We start from the raw sequence: 18,450 nt of genomic DNA on the forward strand, positions 1-18,450 counted from the left end.
TATCTTAAAAAATATTGATACTGATCGCATATTATAATTATAATAAACGATGCAGGGTTAAACGGTGAACAGGTGTGACAGATTAATGAGTTTAGATATATAACACTACATGATACGTACTGTTGGTATTCTAATAGTATAATTGTGTAATATACTAACTTTAGTTGACGATTCGAGCTATTATATTATGACTGAATGGTTGAAACTGCACTCAGCGATGTATAATGTCATATCGTCAGATCTGCGTCGTATTAAAATTAATGTACATAGGTATATTATAATATGGGCAATTTATGTATTTACATTATGATATAGTATTATATTATGTGCACTGCAGATCGGTATGCTTACTCGGGTCCCCACCGTTGTTGAATGACAATAATAATAATAATACTGTAATGACTTGACGAAAATCTACGTGTTCTGAGGGTGTCGTCGTCGCATGTCGTCGTCGTCGATCGGTGGTGCTGTGTTAAAATATATATATATACATATACATTGCTGTTGCTCCAGCAGATGACCTCGTCCCGAAACGTTTTATACTGTTTGAGTTATTTTCCAAGAATAATAGCCCCCCTGCTCGCTATTATAATATATAATGGAACGTCGTGCGCGCCCCTTTTTTAAACCCTCTAAACGACTTCACATTTGTCAAAGCCCAAGGGTAACTATCGCTGATCCGATAGTCCTCTAGCATTATAATACATGTAAAATAATCATAACACGTTAAAACAATAAGAAGAGCATTTTAACATCTATTAACGTGTCGTAGGTACACCTACCTATATTTAACCTCCATATAATTGTTATTCCTGCGTATATAAACCTAGCTATATAAACGGCCAAACCGCTATTTTAAGGGATCTTTTTTACGTTTTTTTTATCTGTTGTTATTATACATTTTTTTTCATATGACTATTTTATAATAATTTCTTTATAAAACGTTATTTGTTTTGTCCCGAGTGACATGGAAATTAATTGCAGGTCGTTTGTAACGACCGCGTGCGTTACCGGCCTGCCAAGGCGGATTGGTGATAAACTGTATGCCCGATATAAAAAAAATAATAATAATGTTGGTACATATTAATATATTATCATATTATATAGTGCATTGTTCGGAGTAAACAAAACTATAGCTACGTGGGAATGGACAAGTTTACACATGTGCTTAAAATAATAAGCCAAGTGGTTTTTCATATAAGTTATAACGAATCTTTTGAACGTAATTTGAATATTTTTTGTCTTATCTGTTTTTATTTAGCTCCTTATTGCGATACAATTTGTATTAAAATTATAGGTGCAAATAAGCTCCTCATTTTTTCCGTTTAGGCAATTCTTATGAAATCCAAAAAAAACTATTTCTACGTGGTACCTTATACGTATGTTATGTGCTTGTATATGTTTACCTTATATAATTTATCAAACAACACTCATTTTTCAAAAAGTATTGACTTTTTTCAAATTTTTTTTTTTCAAAATTGTAGATTTACACTTTTCTTGAATTGTTTATTTTTTATATTTTCATCCTTATATTTATTAGATAAACCACTATCAACTTTTGATTTTCAAATGGTAACCTATACTTAAAATTTCATAAATTAATAAAGCTATTTTTTTTATTAATTATTACGTTAAAATTTCGGATTTAGCGCTAGTAGTTTATGAGTTATAGGTATTTAAAGTTTAGATTGGCAGAGTGGAGTTGCACGGGGTGACCTCGCAAAATGTTTGTCTACTACTCCGCTTGTCTAAACTTAAAATACTTATAACTCATAAACTACTCGTCCTAAATTCGATTTTTATGTATCAAAATTTTTAGAAAAATATTCTGCTTTGGAATATGAAATTAAAAAACTATGTTGTCATTCAAAAAATTAAAAATCTTAAAAAATTATAAGGATAAAAAATATTTAAAAATATAATTTTTTTAATAAAAGCGTTGGTTTTTTAACAACTTGAAACTATGTAAAAAAATATTTTGAAAAAAGTAAATACTTTTTTAAATAATGAGTGTTGTTTGATAAAAGAATCACCCTGTACATAATATACATATAAGTATTGGTATCAGCTTTTTGGGAGCTCACCAGTTTTGGGGACTTATCCCTCCTTTTCCTTATTGGTGCCTATAATGTGCGATGCATAATGGTATATTATTGATGTGTAATTTGAAAAACAAATATGTTACGACTACCGGTAAACAATAAAAAAATGTTTGTTCGTTATTTCCGCAAAAATGTCGCCGCGCAAAACCGTTTTAATTGATTTCCACTCGAACGCGCCTATGAGATATTATAGGAATGAAATAGTTGTACACGCGTGTAGTTGTACTGTAGGTAGTACCTACATCATGTTATATTATTGTATATAATAATTGTGTTGTCTACCTACAGCAGCCAATCGATTGAAAACGCGCGTCGATTCGGAAAAATTTCTCAGCTGGAAACATCACATCACACACGTCGTCGATATTATTTGATTATTTTTACCCTTTTTTATTATTATTATTTACCCTCGTGTCGTAATGATGACTTGTACCTTATTCGAACTCTCTGCACCCTCGTGCGAGCATACAACTGTCAGCGTGAACGTTTTGTCGTCACATTAGGGCCTCTTTGACTCTCCCAGCGTGATCCGAAAACACCGCGAAGGTACATATCGCATCGTCGTCCTCGCTGCATATATAAGTCCGTCGCCGAAATTCGCGAACGTATTGTAATAATAATATATATGTCACGACGCTACTTCGGACGAGCATTATATACGCGAATAATTTGCGAACACTTGTACGAGAAAATATAAAAAAAAATACCCACTCGACCGACGCATAACAATAATAAATAATAATTGTGTCCATCATCATCATCAGTGTATTAAATTTAAAAGTTTATATGCAATGTGTGTTTGTGTATTTGTTTATAGCGGACAGACATCTGTCAACAGTCATCACTGCCGCCGAGTCCGTTTACGCAACCCTTTTATCCGTCCCCATCATCATCATATACATATAATAATATTATGTGTATACACATTTGCGACTATATATATATACATATATACATTGTATATTATAATATTATGTCGCCACGGGTCCTCTTCGTTAACCCCCTCCCCCCCACCCAGTAGGGATCGTTCTAAATAAATGACGACAAGCGTGCTAACGACCCGCTAAATACAATAGGTAATTTACAACATTGCTACCTACCTATTAATAATTATTGTTACTATTATGATATATATTATAAATGTGCGATTTTTATGCATTTGTCCGCGACCTATTTTTAATTTTAATTTATCGATGTCCATAAATTTCGATTCGTCGATATGAACCGTGGCCCCACTGTGCAGGCCAACTACCGTTTGAACTTATACCTATATATTATTAACTATATACTCGTGCAGCCCTACAAAATATATTCGTTTAACTATATATAATATATAACTACATATATCCATTATCCATTTATAGCCATATATATACATATAGGTAATAATAGATCTGCAGGATTTGAGTTTTTTTGGGAAACGTTCATATCTATTAAGTTTTTGTCGCAAAATTAATTCGCATACCTACCTATAATATTATAGTCGTATCACATGATAATATAATATAATATTATTCAATTATTGTTGTGATCATGCGTAGATATAAAAACGAGTCACCGCAACGTGTAGCGGTCTTGACTTTCTCGTCGACCTCTCTCGCAGTTTATGCAGTTTGTGTGTATTTCCCATGAGTATACCTATGTACATTATTAAATAGCTTATACGGACCATTTATTTTGTAAACATAATGTGATTTTTAAATTACACAACTAATAACGCAAATCGTGTGTAGTCATAGAAATAATAAGCATTCTCGGAATTACAAATGTATATTATATTAATTATTTCGCAAATCGATTATTCTACCTATATAATATTATATACCTACAGCTCTACAGGAACATAATTGCCGAGTTTTATGGTAGACACTCCATATATTCTTCAACTGTGCTTCACCCGGACTAGCCTATAGAATAGCTATACAGTTCATTGTCGAACGTTAGCCGTTAGGTCTTCGGAATGATAAGTTCCGTGACGAATAATAATTATGGCAATGTAAACATTTCTGAAATTATTGTTTGAGGTTGGCCGGTGCTGACGAAATGTCCTACCAGCCCATCACTTTTTGTAATTACAGTGGTATTGCGATTTCGCGAAAATGTTGAAGTTGATCTTGCAAATCCATGCAATTGCGTGTTAATTAGTTACTGATTAAAAAAAAATTATTATAAACAAAACTTTTGCGTCAAAACAGCGTCCTCGGCAGCTATATACACCAATTGTTTCCAATCGTAAACAAGATGATAAGTGTCGAATATAATAATAATATAATACCTTCATGTGGGTATTATATTATATTTTGCAGTCGTCGGACCGTGTAATAATATTTTGACTGGATATATGATGATAATATAATACCCGACACGTCGACATATCGTGTGGTTTTTTTTTTTTGTCTTTCCTTTGGTCGTTACTTTCCTTAAGGATTGTTTTTGATTATATACGAGAAAAAATATAGTAGGTACAGCGCAGGACACACGATACGTGCGCACAACGGCCGAAACCGCCTACTCGCACAGACCGCAAAATATGATTATTATTACACACATGTACGACCGCAGTGGTTTTTGAAGATCGAATTTACATATCCAATTTCTCCCCAACGGACCGCCGCCGCCCGCGTATAATATCATAACCGCGGTTTGGGAGTCACATGCTGCACACACTCGTATACACCTAACCTCCGGTCTGACCGTGATACTCTATGGGCTACCGATCCCTGAATACAGTACAGGTATAATTCGTAATTATGTATATAATATTACATGGGTTTTTTTTTTAAATTTTTTATGGCGTCTCATGTATTACAGGGTGATTCATCAAGCATGTTCACCCTTTTTTTTAAAATCATTAATGAGTTCGTTCGTATGATGATTTTTTGGAATTTTTATATATTGCAAGACCTGTTTAAATACCATGATTCTTAAGAAATTTTTGCTACTACTTAAGAAGTGTCTAGTGGTTATGATACGAACTTGAGTTTTTCAAATCATATCTACCTCCCCAATTTTTTTTCTGTAAATTATTTAGATGATATATATTTTTATTTAATTCAAAATTAGAACGTGTATAGTTTCTCGTATATTAAAATGTTTATTCTAAATACTATTATAGTACTTAATACAAAGATATAAAATAGATATTATATTGGATATATTTTTTTTTACAGATAATAAATATTGTTGATATATTATAATATTAATGATTAAAAATTTAAAACTTTTAAATGACTATATACCCTCTACATATCTTTCAAACCTTATAACATCGACTTATAGAGTACTTAATATTGACTACCTATTATTCATATTGTTTGCATATATAAACAACTCTAAAATACTCTTTCAAATTGAAAAATAATTTATTAAATTGGAAAAACAGAAGTTTGTATCTCTACTGGACTTTCCCGAGTATAGTAGATTGGGAGGACAAAAAATTTTCGGAATATGTAAATATGATGACCTTTGAGTACTTATAAATTAAAAAATTTCAATGATCAAATTTTGAACAAATGCGTTATTATTGAAAAAAAAAATAGGAGTTGAGCATAATATTATACTTGATGAATCGTCCTGTACAACATAAGCACGTGTACATAAATATAGGCATACCATTATAATATATTACATGAATACGCACATATATAGTTATACATGATATAATAATAATAATAATAGTAATAATAATTATATTATATTATATTGTGCGTGTGTGCGCGCGCATGGAGAAGACGGGTAAAATATATATAAAACCACCGTCGCGAGTAACATCATCATCGTAATGTATCGCATAATATAATATAACATTATAATAATATATGTATAGGCTCTATCCGACCGCCACAGTCGCTATAGCCTGGGTGGCCCTGTCTGCGGACGTTACTTCCGAATCGGCAAACTCGGTATGCGCATGCATCGTATGTTGTATATTATGCAGTATATATACGTGTAATGACGGCATAACATACCTCCACATTGGTTCATTACCTCACACACCGCGGTCTGTCGTACCCACACACGTCCTATATGACGATTATTATATTATATCTTCATGTTTAAGTCCAGCGATACAAAATCAGAAGCCCCGGGTACTCGTGTGATTATTGTGTTGTAGATATTGTACCGAGATTTAACCGAAAAATATCAAGTATAATCCAACCAATCTGGAAATCAATGCAACCACAATTAGTTTTATTTTTTTAAACGTATATGCTTATTTATTTATTTATTTGATAATAGTAACAGGCAAACCAAAAAATAACAAGAAATATATATTTATATATATAAACATTTTACAAAAGGTAGAAATAAAGTTTAAAGATATATAGACTTATATTTTTAGATTAATTAATAATAGGATCTTTTGTAATAATTACGAGGGCATTTGACATTTTGTGTGCAACACATACAGCCCCAAAAATATGAGTTTACGCGTAATTTTATTTAACCATATCGGTCGTATTTAAGCGACGATCACCGAGTAAAATATCACAATTATAATATATTATACACTATATATTTTATTTACCAACGCGGTAGCTGCAGTGCTCTTTTTGTGATGCGTACGATGACGCCGCCGTCGGTTTTATTTATTATTTTATAGATTGAGAGATACCGTTTCGTCCGTTTCACGGATTAGTCCACGGACAGAACATGATACAATACAATATTATTATATTATATTATAGAAACGACCGTGCGATTGCGTGTTCAACACGGATTTATGACTCGGACGCGTTCACGTGATGATAAAAACTCGTGACAAATCTAATTACGGCTGCAGTTCGCGGCGAAAGGGTTTTATTTTTTTGTTGTTATTTAAACGGGTGTGTAGTACCGATGCGGAGTGTACATTGAGTGAGTGAGAGAGAGAGAGCACAATGTCCAAACCCTTTTTTTATTATTATTATTTTTTTTTTTTATCGCTCTTCGTCAACGGGCTTGTATAGTTTATATAATATAATACGCGAACACATATATTACTACACTACGGGCCGCGTATCGTCGTTATCCACCGATTATTCGCGCGTCGGACACTTAACAAAAGAGAGTATACAGAGAAATAATGTTGTATCATTATTATTATTATTAATAGCGACCCGTTGCCTGCAGTCGTTTGGTAATTGAGACAAACCCGTGTCACAGCGGGGACGTTGAATTTTGTTTTCAATTTCTTCCCTGTCCGGATCGGCAGCTACAATAAACAATGCGCAAAAGTGTATATTATTATACATAATAATAATAATATGATATTATTACGATGTCAAACCATCAGCACTTTGAATCGATCAATTCAATCCCGTCGTTAAATAACATAACAATATTATAATATATTGAAGCATAATGCAATATTATGTATGAATACGAGTTGATGTTAAAATTACAATAATAATAACATAATTTAATATGTCAACTTAAGTGCGGCAATTCGGTAATTTTTTTATCAGCTACGGGCAAAAAATATTTTCGCAGATGATCCTATTGGCCAGGGATGGAAAATCCATCAAAAGATTTTGAGGACATACAAAAAATTAAAATATTTTTTAACATATAAATATAAAATAAATATAATATTTTCATGGCACGCTCAAAAAAAAAAAGGTAATTTTTAGTATTACGTAGCGTTCAAGTAATTTACCAGTTTACCACCCACATAATATATATAATATATTACCTACTACTACTGCTACTGGGCTTTATGTGTACTATGATCGCGAACGATCGACGATATAATAATCGGTATATCAACCTGCAACATTAGAACCAATCGAAAAATAGATCCCTCTTCTGGAGTTAACAATTATTATTAAAAATTATGAAATTGTAATTATTGACATTTTTTTTTAATAAATAAAATAACATATAATTTATTACAAAATTAGAAAGACGTTCAACACCGCAGATGATGTAACTCCTGATTATACCTAATTTATAATAATATTTAAATATAATATTGTAGAGTCTTCACCATCGCGGGCGGCTCAAGAGCTTTGGTTTGGGAGGGACCAAGTCATAATTTCACAAAACCTTATAATAAAAATTATTATTAGTATAATATAGAATATATTCTTAGTACCTACTCTGGCAGTCCGTACAGAAATGCGTGCTACGCAATTCCTGTTTTGAAAATAATAATATCATAATATAGTATCATAGTAATTACCATCATAGCCCCATAGTATATTTTATATTAATATAATTTGTTTATAGCTTCATAGAGTTATAGGTTCTTCTGTTCTTCATAATATAGATAGCAGGTATATCGTATATACTGTCATACCTCTATGACTCTATCTACATCATAGTTGTGCGTGTCATATAATGGTCGATATTATATAGCTATAGCTAATATGCTTTTTTTGTTTGTAATTTTTATTTTAACAAAATACATTATTTTATAAATACGGGCTTGGGGCGCAGCCATTAGGTCTCCCTCCTTGGAGCCTCCCCTATCCACTATCGACACACGAAAAACATAATATGCGTGGTGACGAAAAGAGGTTTATCTAACTATAATTTGTAATTAGCCATTAGATACACCTAAACTGTATTTGGTTGAAAGCTCGATAATATATTGTAGTTACTTTTTTTCAGCAGTTTTCGTGATTTTAGTTATAACAACTAAAAACTGTTTTGTTTTTGTTTAGTTCCTAATATTCAATTAAAATTGGTCACTTCCTGTAATGTGGTCGATGTGTTATCGAGGTTGTGAAACGCTGCTGAAAAAAAATGCGAATAGAGTAGCAGAACTTGGTTATATCTATAAGCGTAGTTTTCACTTTTCGTTTTACGCTCTATTTATTAACTATACATGAAATATTAAAAATTCAAATACATCATCTTTTTGTGAAATATAATAATATTATTGCCGAGGTCATAGACGTGTACGGCAGGGAAAACTGCAGGAGAGGAATCTAATATCGCCCCTACAAGATATTTTGCTGTCAGAGTAATTTTTTTTACAGTATTTAATTTTAGGGAACCTATAGGAATATAAAATAACGAAGACTTACGAAGATTTTTTAAGTTTCAATAGACAATCTATATTTTTTTTATATTTGTAAAATATTAAATTTATTTTACCTATAATACCCATAAGTAGCGGTAATAACAGATATGGATAATATGGTTTCGAAGACGAAATTGCGGAGCATCGTTGTGTCAGGAAAGAATGGACCTGGACGGATTCTTAATCATGTTAGTCAATATATCTATACACCAATATACGAAATATAAATTATGAGGTATTAGAAAGATGATAAATTTTATGCAATGATTTATGATTTCATGATGTTTACAAATTGAAACCTGTGGTTATTATTTTAAAAGGCCGCGTCGCTAGTCTTTCTGAAGTAATTTATTATTTCAACCTCATAATATGAATAATGGTTTTGTAAGATATCATATATATTATATTAAACCTGAACTTCATGATAAAATTTAGATTAATTATATTGAATACAATAATATATTTATTATTATTGTCTTAATTTTGTATTAACGATATTGAATTTACGGAGCTTTAAAGATTTTTAGTATTTATTCCCCGCGAGACCATTTTAATTTCCTGTCCTATATATCACTGTGCATCCCTTGCCACGATGATGACCATCACAATATGCGCACTGCACCTATAATCTATAAATATTTTATTCACGATATAATATTGTATATTAATAACGATCCGTGTAGGTACCTGCATGATAATATAATTATATTGTCCGTTGCTTTTTGGAATAATAATATGTACAAGTGCCTGCGTATATGATAATAATATTATACTCGTAAACACATTGCTATACATCAAATCATAATATGAATTACTATACAAAACATGCAGCGGGGATTGGATTTTTAAAAACGTTGTTAAAATTTTTTTTTTCTTCAGCGATAAATCGACCTATAGAATTGTAAAGAAATTCCATATTCAATATAATAATATGTTCCGTATATATATATATATATATATAATACGTACAGTAAATTTACAACGAGGCAGCTGAGAGTTGATTAAGAATGCGACGGGCTACATGCAGAGGGGGCTTCAAACGTGGTATACGACTCGTGAAATAATATATATATGTATTGCATTATACATATAATATTATATAAATTCCTGCGAAATTATATTTTCAAAGTGTATGTATGGTATGATACAAATAGGACAGATATGTGGCGTGTTCATTGTTCGTGCGTATTTGACGTTGATCCGGTTTCTCGTGACTTTATATTATTATCGTTATTGAAACTCGTGTGTGGATCAAAAAAGAAAAAAAAAAGGGTTGTGTCCGCGACATGTTTATACTTCGTCATATATAAGGGATCGATTTCTCCGCATTCACGCCGCTGTTGTGATGGCGTGTGTTTACTCGGATTCGTTTCATCGCCTCTGAAAAAAAAAAGAAGAAAGAAGGAATTAACGAGAAAAATACATATAATAGTAAACAAGTATGAAGTATTATAATACCTACCCATATATTTTGCTATATTTGTGTGCGGGATCAAGACGCCTGCGTTCAGGTGTATAATATCACGATCTACCGCCCAGAAATAATGGTTTTTTGTTACGAAAATATCGTAAATATATGAATAGTGCATGTGCAGAGGCCAGAGGGTTGCGAGATTATATGCTGTATATACAAGCGTATAACGGGGTGTGCTATATTTACACTTTATATATTTTAAGAAAATATTCCGTGATGGATAAATGCACGTAATAATCGAATCATCTTAAAACGCATTAATGTAATAGATTGTGATAAATGGGAATAATAAACTAAAATAGTAAAATACTTTAAATAATAATAATAATACGTTCACAGTTTCACACCTATAGGTATGTGATGATCTGGTTAATCTGATGATCATTAACTGTTTTCATAATATTTCAATACAGTGAAAACGCTTATAAAATAAACATCACCTAATATTTCTGCGCAGTTCACAGCTAGTTATATAGTATACGACACAAAACATTGTGCAAAAAACACTGGTTTTAACTTTTAAGCGTTGTATGTGAGTTTAATATATAGACCAAATTGTTGTAAATTCAATATTGAACTTGTCATAATTTTAAAATTATAAATTACAAACTAAAAAGAGCGAAAAAATATTTTACGTAGGTAACCTATATGCATTATAATATATGACATAATACTATTAATCTCGAATCACAACAATATAGTACACGTCATGCGATGTATTCGTAATAATATTTTTGTGTGCGTACACGCTAACGAGCTCTCTGGTATAACATCCGCGTGCGGACAAAGGACATAATGCGAGTGGCGCAGTGTTCTTATTTTAATATTATATGATTATGTTCCATTAAATCCTACCTATATAATATATTATATTATTATTATATGCGCGTGTATTTTATATAGGTGAATAATAAACTACCGCCACGACGTCCGCAAGAACGTTTCGCGATCATAATAATAATTATTATTTTAATATTATTGTCAATGCGTTTGTTTTGTTTATGATTTCGTCGTGTGACGCTAATGAGAAGCACACGTCTTGAGGAGAGCACGTGGCGCACGCGTTTCCACAATAGGTCCGAGTAAAAACAATGCGTTTCTATGCGACGCGATTGTTCTCGGTTTTCACGTCTAATTGGATGTCGGTAAACAAAAGGACTCGCTCCTGATCCCTTTTTTTTTTAGTAGCGACCGTATACGCGTATATCACTTGTATGTCGTCGTAAGTGAGTATGTCGAAGAGGGGTGGCACTTGATGTTCTCCTAGCACGTACCTACCCATTGCAAATTCGTTTAAACAAAAAAATGTATAATATTATGATAAATTGTTATTTTAGGTACTTATCCATCGTCTCTGTCCCATTAAAGTTGATCGTTGCATCGGTACCTACGCGGTGCTGCGAGTGTATACACGCCGATAAAACGCCTTGTTAGATACAACATATCAGGTATACCATTGTAACGCCGATTATAATATATAAAGCATAATATCCTGTAATCTCCCTCATATTTTTTTTCTCAATATTTTGATATTAGAATCGAAGAGTTATAAAATATATAAATAGTAATAAAATCTAACCTAACCTATTATCATACTATTTTATTTTTATAGCTAATAATATTATGCACATTAAGATCTTTCTTATTATATTTGAAATTTCTATGACTAACGATATATACTTAAATTATTCTTTATGAGTAGGTACAATTAAAAATTGAAGCTAAACCTATCTAATAGGATTTTTAACTTAAATCAACTACGTATTCTATCCTATATATATCTACATCAATCGCTAAAAATAATATAAAATGTGTACTTAAAAAATCGACAAGATATGAATTCGCCGTATGTCTATAATATTATACTCGTATATTTATACGTTTTCTCTCGATTTCGATTAATTTTATATATAAACATAATGCTGCGGGTCGGCGACCGGCGTGAATGTCGTAAAAATAGGTCGTAGATTTTTACGGTCCTTCGAGCAGTGGTCCAGGTATTGTTAGATGATTACTTTCCAAACGAACGTTTATATTGTAATTGTGACGTATTATTATTATTAATATTATTTTCGTCGTTTAACGAAGTAGCGGCGTCGCGCACACGCCTTTGAAAACAACCCGCGGCGGAACGTGTGTACACCTACTTCGGGGTTTGTTGCGTTCCTCTTTCGGAAATTATTGTAATAATAATGACACTGAAGAGATGATATAATGTGACGGTATCGAGGGAGAGTGAAAAAAAAAATAATAGTAATAATAATAAAAAAAAAACAATTTTGTTTCGGCTACAATATGGTCGCAAGCAGTACAATCGCGCGGGCGAGGTTTGTAAATAAGCTGAGGCAGTTTGTGTCTTCGGAGGATGAAATTTATCGACGATTTCAGTACTGGTTACGAACGGCACCGTACCCATCGGTTCGTCACTACTCCTCCCCTGTGTATATATATTATTATAATGATGGGTGGGTGGGTGGTTGAGGGGGTCACATAAATCGACATTTACGGTCTTGTCGGCGGCCGTGTTTGAGTACGCGAGTATAATATCGTCGTCTCTTCTAATATACTTTGTTTTTTTTTCTTAATTTGCTAAGACCCCATACTAATTTTTTTTTATCGTGTTTTCTGCCTTTCGGTTTTGACCGACAAGCCGCCGATTTTGTCTCCTCGTCCTTACCCTTTGTAGCTCTCTCTCTAATTTCTTCCTCTCACTCATACACATACACTGCACTCTTTGTATACGTATACGGACCGACCAAATTTATAATGACTAAACCCATACATGTGATACACATGTGATGTCTCTAAACCTCGATTATAGAAATTGTATAATTCAAATACAACACATAAACGGTTATATTTACGGCCATATCGTGTTGTGCGCGGATACATGATGATATTTTATTATTGTTTATTAAAGTTTTTTTGGTGTGTATACATGAAACTTTTATAGTATAAGATATTATATTATATTTTCATTATTTATGTTATGTAGAATATTCGGCAGTAAATAATACACACTTGTTGAATCTTTACATACATACATTTTACATACATACCTACCTATATAATTGCATAATATTTATTATGTAGGTACATAATATTATATACATGAGTGGTATACGCAGTGGGTTTGAGTTTTCCGGGCTAGAGAAAGGTGATGAAAATTATATTAGGTAAATACAATACAACTATCTTGTTTACCTAATATTTAATGTATTGTATTCAAATCGAATATTATTCATTATTTAAATACGATAATAAAATATATAATATTATAATACATACATTTTATATATGTATTGTCGTGTCTATCCCCGTCTAGTACTTTTTTTAAATTAAAATGTTTGAAATATAAATAGAGTTAAATAATTTATAGTAATTTTCAATTCAACTATATAAATGTAATAAATAATAATATGATTTTATCTGCAGTACAAAAAACATTATAATAAATTAATTCTATATTTCTGTACATATATACACTTTTTGTAAGCTCAGCTGGAAGAAAAAAATTAAATGAATTAATAAAAACCTTAATAATATAATCAGATAGACTGTTCACCAATTTATAGAACTATAATTTTTGTGAATGACAATTATGATTTCGAAATCTGAAGCAGCTATAACTATGTAACTGAACTAATTTCCATTTCGTTCTCGAAAAATAGTTATACACACTCAAATATTGTGATGATGGACACTTTTAAAGCTGTTGTATAAGTAAACGCAGAACAATCTGACTGAACGGTTTTTAATTTTCTTCGCCACAAAAAAAATATACTAAATAATATAATTTATATATATTTAAGCTCGCCGAATGACGACTGGAGCGTATATTGTTTCTTCCCGAAAAAATGTTTTCATCTCACCGTTGTGCTTCGTTTAAATCGTTTAATACTATGATAGAGTTATGTATAGATACACGTATAGTTATATACACACCTGTATAATATAATTGTTTTCCTCTTCGTTGTTTGTTCCTGATTACCAACATACTGCAGCACTCATACTATGTACTTGTGACTAATTTCTATCGATTTGTCTTTGCCCACACAGGTTCACATACTGTCACATTTCATAATGAACGGAGTGTGCGTCCGGTGGAAAGGGCGCATCGACTTGGACAAATTGGATGGCATCGGTTGTCTGGAGTTCGACGAGGAACGAGCAATGGTAAGTGCATATATTATATAATTGCTGTTGTACACCGAGAATATCATAGTACCCCCCGGAAACAATATAAATACGACACGTGTACAATTTTCCATCATAATAATATTTAAATTCAAAGACTTATATAGTTTTGATTTATTCACATAATAAGCGTCACATTTTTCTTCATCCATATGCGTCTAAACGCATAACGGCCATCGGCGGTGGTGGTTTTGGCCCACTGCTCAATCAGTCGCCGAAATTAGGTCATATTTTTTAAAGCGATTTCTCAAGTTAAACAATAATTATAGTTGTCAAAATTGTTATTAACGAACTGTTAAAAATTATAATATACAATATAATATTATATAGGTACAAAATATTCTGCAATGGTTTCCCAAAAACCGTCAGTGGGTGAATATCTTATCTCAACGATTTATTTTTTATTTTGCTTGTTTTCGTTACGATAGATCGAAAACAGGATGTTGCAGGAGCAAATCGAGAGATACAACGACCGTATCAGAGAATATCAGGACAAACCTCGTGCCTACAGAAACCAAGAGCGTGGTGTTACCGATTCAGATTTAGACGTGAAAAGGAGATTGAACTATTAGATCATTGTATATACATACATACACGATACGGCGCGTTTCTACACAATATATAACTATATTACCTACCTATAATATTGTAGTGTGTTTGTGTTATGTATTTATGCGTTTGTGAAGTACTCATATGTTATTATTATTATTATTTCTTTTTAATTAGTTAGTTTTTATTTTTGTTACTTCTTTATAGAATTATTATTATTATTATTTTTTTATATATACTGACTGGCGTATAATGCATTTATTATATTATATTATTATGAATTGCGTTTGCAAGTCAAACAATCAATATAGTTTAAAACATTGTCATACTATTTTATTATATATTTTATAATATCTATATTTGAATAAGTTTTCTGATGAACGCTCTGAAACCGATATTTTAATCTTCTGAACAAAAACTCTATTTGAATGCAAAATCATTTATCTTCTTTGTATAGCATCTGAAACTTTATTGTCAGATTGCAGTATAAATTAAACACCATAATATTATAGCATTTAATGAATTAATAATGATCTCTTAAACATGATTTGGTGATCGAAGAGCGGTATTTTAGTGTACTATTAAGTTAATACATTTGTTTATGCAATTCAGCATAATAATATATATTATATACTTTTGATAATATTTAGTAACTGTGTTTTTTTTTTAACATAGAACGTTTAGTGGCACATTTATGATGAATGTATAACAATTCTTTTTGAAATTAAACTGTTTTTTGTTTTTACGTTTACTATAAAGAGAGTGCAATTTAGATTTAAAATTTTAAACTAGTAGACGATTGAAAATTTTTAGTAGAAAAAACTTGTTCTTTAAAATAATTATAACTTACTGTGGTTTACGACACAGAGAGAAGAAAACAATACTACATCAAAAATACTGTTAAATTTACAACGCATCCAATTTGTTTAAACAAAATTTGCGCATTTAAGTTGTTTTTCGTCACTTTTTGAAAGTTATATATCCAGAAACTTTTCACTAATCTTACAAATGTTCAATCTTAGCTTTTAACAGTAAAGAAATAAAGATGCTGGCATTAATTAGTTAAAAAGTTAAAGCTAAGTTATTTTTTTTAACCTGCAACTTAGGTAGTTAGTTAGCTTGGTAACTAAACTTGTAAAATTAAATGCGTTTTTTGTGAATTACTAACTTATAGCTGTATAAATATTGTTAACATATAACTAACTCAAGTAATTTTTTCTGCTAATTACCAATTTGCTTTGTATAAACGACCGTTAATACGCCACTAGATTATAGTCTAAACTGTAAATTGTAATGTCTGTAAAACATAATAATTAATATGATGATATTATTATATAATTGTACGTTTATAAAAAATACTAGCAATATACACATTTAAATATTATAAATTATTGTATTCTGATTATATTATAGTATTATAAACAGAAAGACCTGAAAAAAAAAATTATGCTAAATAAAGTATTACAAAAATTATTAATATTGTATGATAAATAAATAATTTAAGAAATATACTCATATTAGAAAATTCTGAAAAATCATATTTAAAAAAAAGTTTTTATGTTCCAAATGAATTTAACCAAAAACATTTTGAAATTTAAAAAAATCCTAAAAAATAAATTACTTGACTTAGATGAACCATCAAAGTTGTTCTTATAATCAGATTTACAAATAGGCTATTTTGAATTTATCCAATTTATTAAATTAAATTATTTTTATTCTTAGTACTAAAAAATAATCATAAAAATTGTATTATACATGTAGCGCTAGGGTTACTTTATGAACAATAAATAAATAAATAAATAAAAAATATTAATTTTAACAAAGTCAGTTCTATCTGTTACACCTTGTATATGTACTCATATAGTTGTAATAATATTATATATTATTGATTTGTTCTTTTTTCGTTTTCCGTGTAGCGGTTGATCCTCATCTTTCCGACAGTTGTCTGTATTATGATTGTTTGGTCTCGATTTTTCATCCTGGTCGTTGCTAAATAAATAATAAATTATCGCAAATCGCATTACAGAATAATACATGATAATAGACTTATAAGTTTAAGCAGATATGGCGAACCTATTACAGGTATGTCACTCGGTGTCACGAGCCGGTGTGTACTAGTTGCGGTCATAATCAAAAATTACGTACTAGTTGCGGTCATCCCTCAAAAAGATTACATACTAGTTGCGGTCACTCAAATAATAACTAAGTATACTAAATAATATAATATAGTTTATATAATAATTAAATATGAAATTAATATTTCGTTTATTTATTTAATTTAGCAAAATGTATCAATCAACATTTTCCTTCCCATTTATATCGAAAATATAACATTCTTAGGACTGTCTATACACACTATTATTTATTGTGTAGGTTAAATATGTTTATCGTATAATATAAATTTCGTCTGGAATTAGAGTATAATAAAGCTATGACCGCAATTAAGATAGTACCTAACTTGGCGTGACCGCAACTGTTATAATATCTGTTTATCTCAAAAATCGTCACGAGCACGCTCTTTTGGCGAAACACTCAACTTGTTTTTTTATCATTCAAGATGTAAGTATTTTTAAGTTTATACCTACTTAATGTATCTTATACTTAAATAAAATGTCTTCTAAAAGGTAAGTAAAACTTAAATTTTTATTTTTATTAGTTTTTCCCAATAGCGGACATTTTTTATTATTCCGCGTGTGTCCGCTATTTAAAGGTTTTACTGTAATGTAATGTCATACCCATAGGCGCCCGCAGAAATGTTTCTAGGGGGGGGGGGGGAGCAATGTTAGGATTTGAGGATAAATATTATAATTTTACTAGGTGTTTTAAAATAATGACCTTTTTTATTATACTCGTATACAATATTATATTATATTTTATTATATTACAACTTATTTTATAATTAATATAGGTATTAGATACATAGGTATTAGGTATAAGTAAAAGGTAAAGGTAACTAATTCTCGAAAAGAAATTCTAATCGTCTCACATCTCTTCCGAAACGATCAACAACTTCTTCATAATATTTGTTATTAATTAGATCAATTAAATCTAATCTAATGTTTTTAATGTTTCTAATGGTATCCTACTATTTTTATCACCACTTTCAATTTGTTGTATAG

The 18,450-nt window shown here is 30.7% G+C and overlaps 1 protein-coding gene across 1 annotated transcript in view; it reads left to right on the top strand.

Annotated features, from left to right (window-relative positions):
• Window positions 1–16,719, top strand: part of LOC107165728 (protein big brother-like) — a 30,083-nt gene extending 13,364 nt beyond the window's left edge. Inside the window, exons 4-5 of the mRNA XM_015514090.2 lie at window positions 14,645–14,761; window positions 15,211–16,719. Coding sequence (XP_015369576.1) covers window positions 14,645–14,761; window positions 15,211–15,354 — 261 coding nt within the window. The 3' untranslated portion in view covers window positions 15,355–16,719. The remainder of the gene's footprint in view (window positions 1–14,644; window positions 14,762–15,210) is intronic.
• The last annotated feature ends 1,731 nt before the right edge of the window (window positions 16,720–18,450 follow it).

Source organism: Diuraphis noxia, unplaced genomic scaffold (genome assembly GCF_037042655.1).
Source record: "Diuraphis noxia isolate RWA-SAM2 unplaced genomic scaffold, SU_Dnox_SAM2 contig0001, whole genome shotgun sequence".
NCBI lineage: Eukaryota > Metazoa > Arthropoda > Insecta > Hemiptera > Aphididae > Diuraphis > Diuraphis noxia.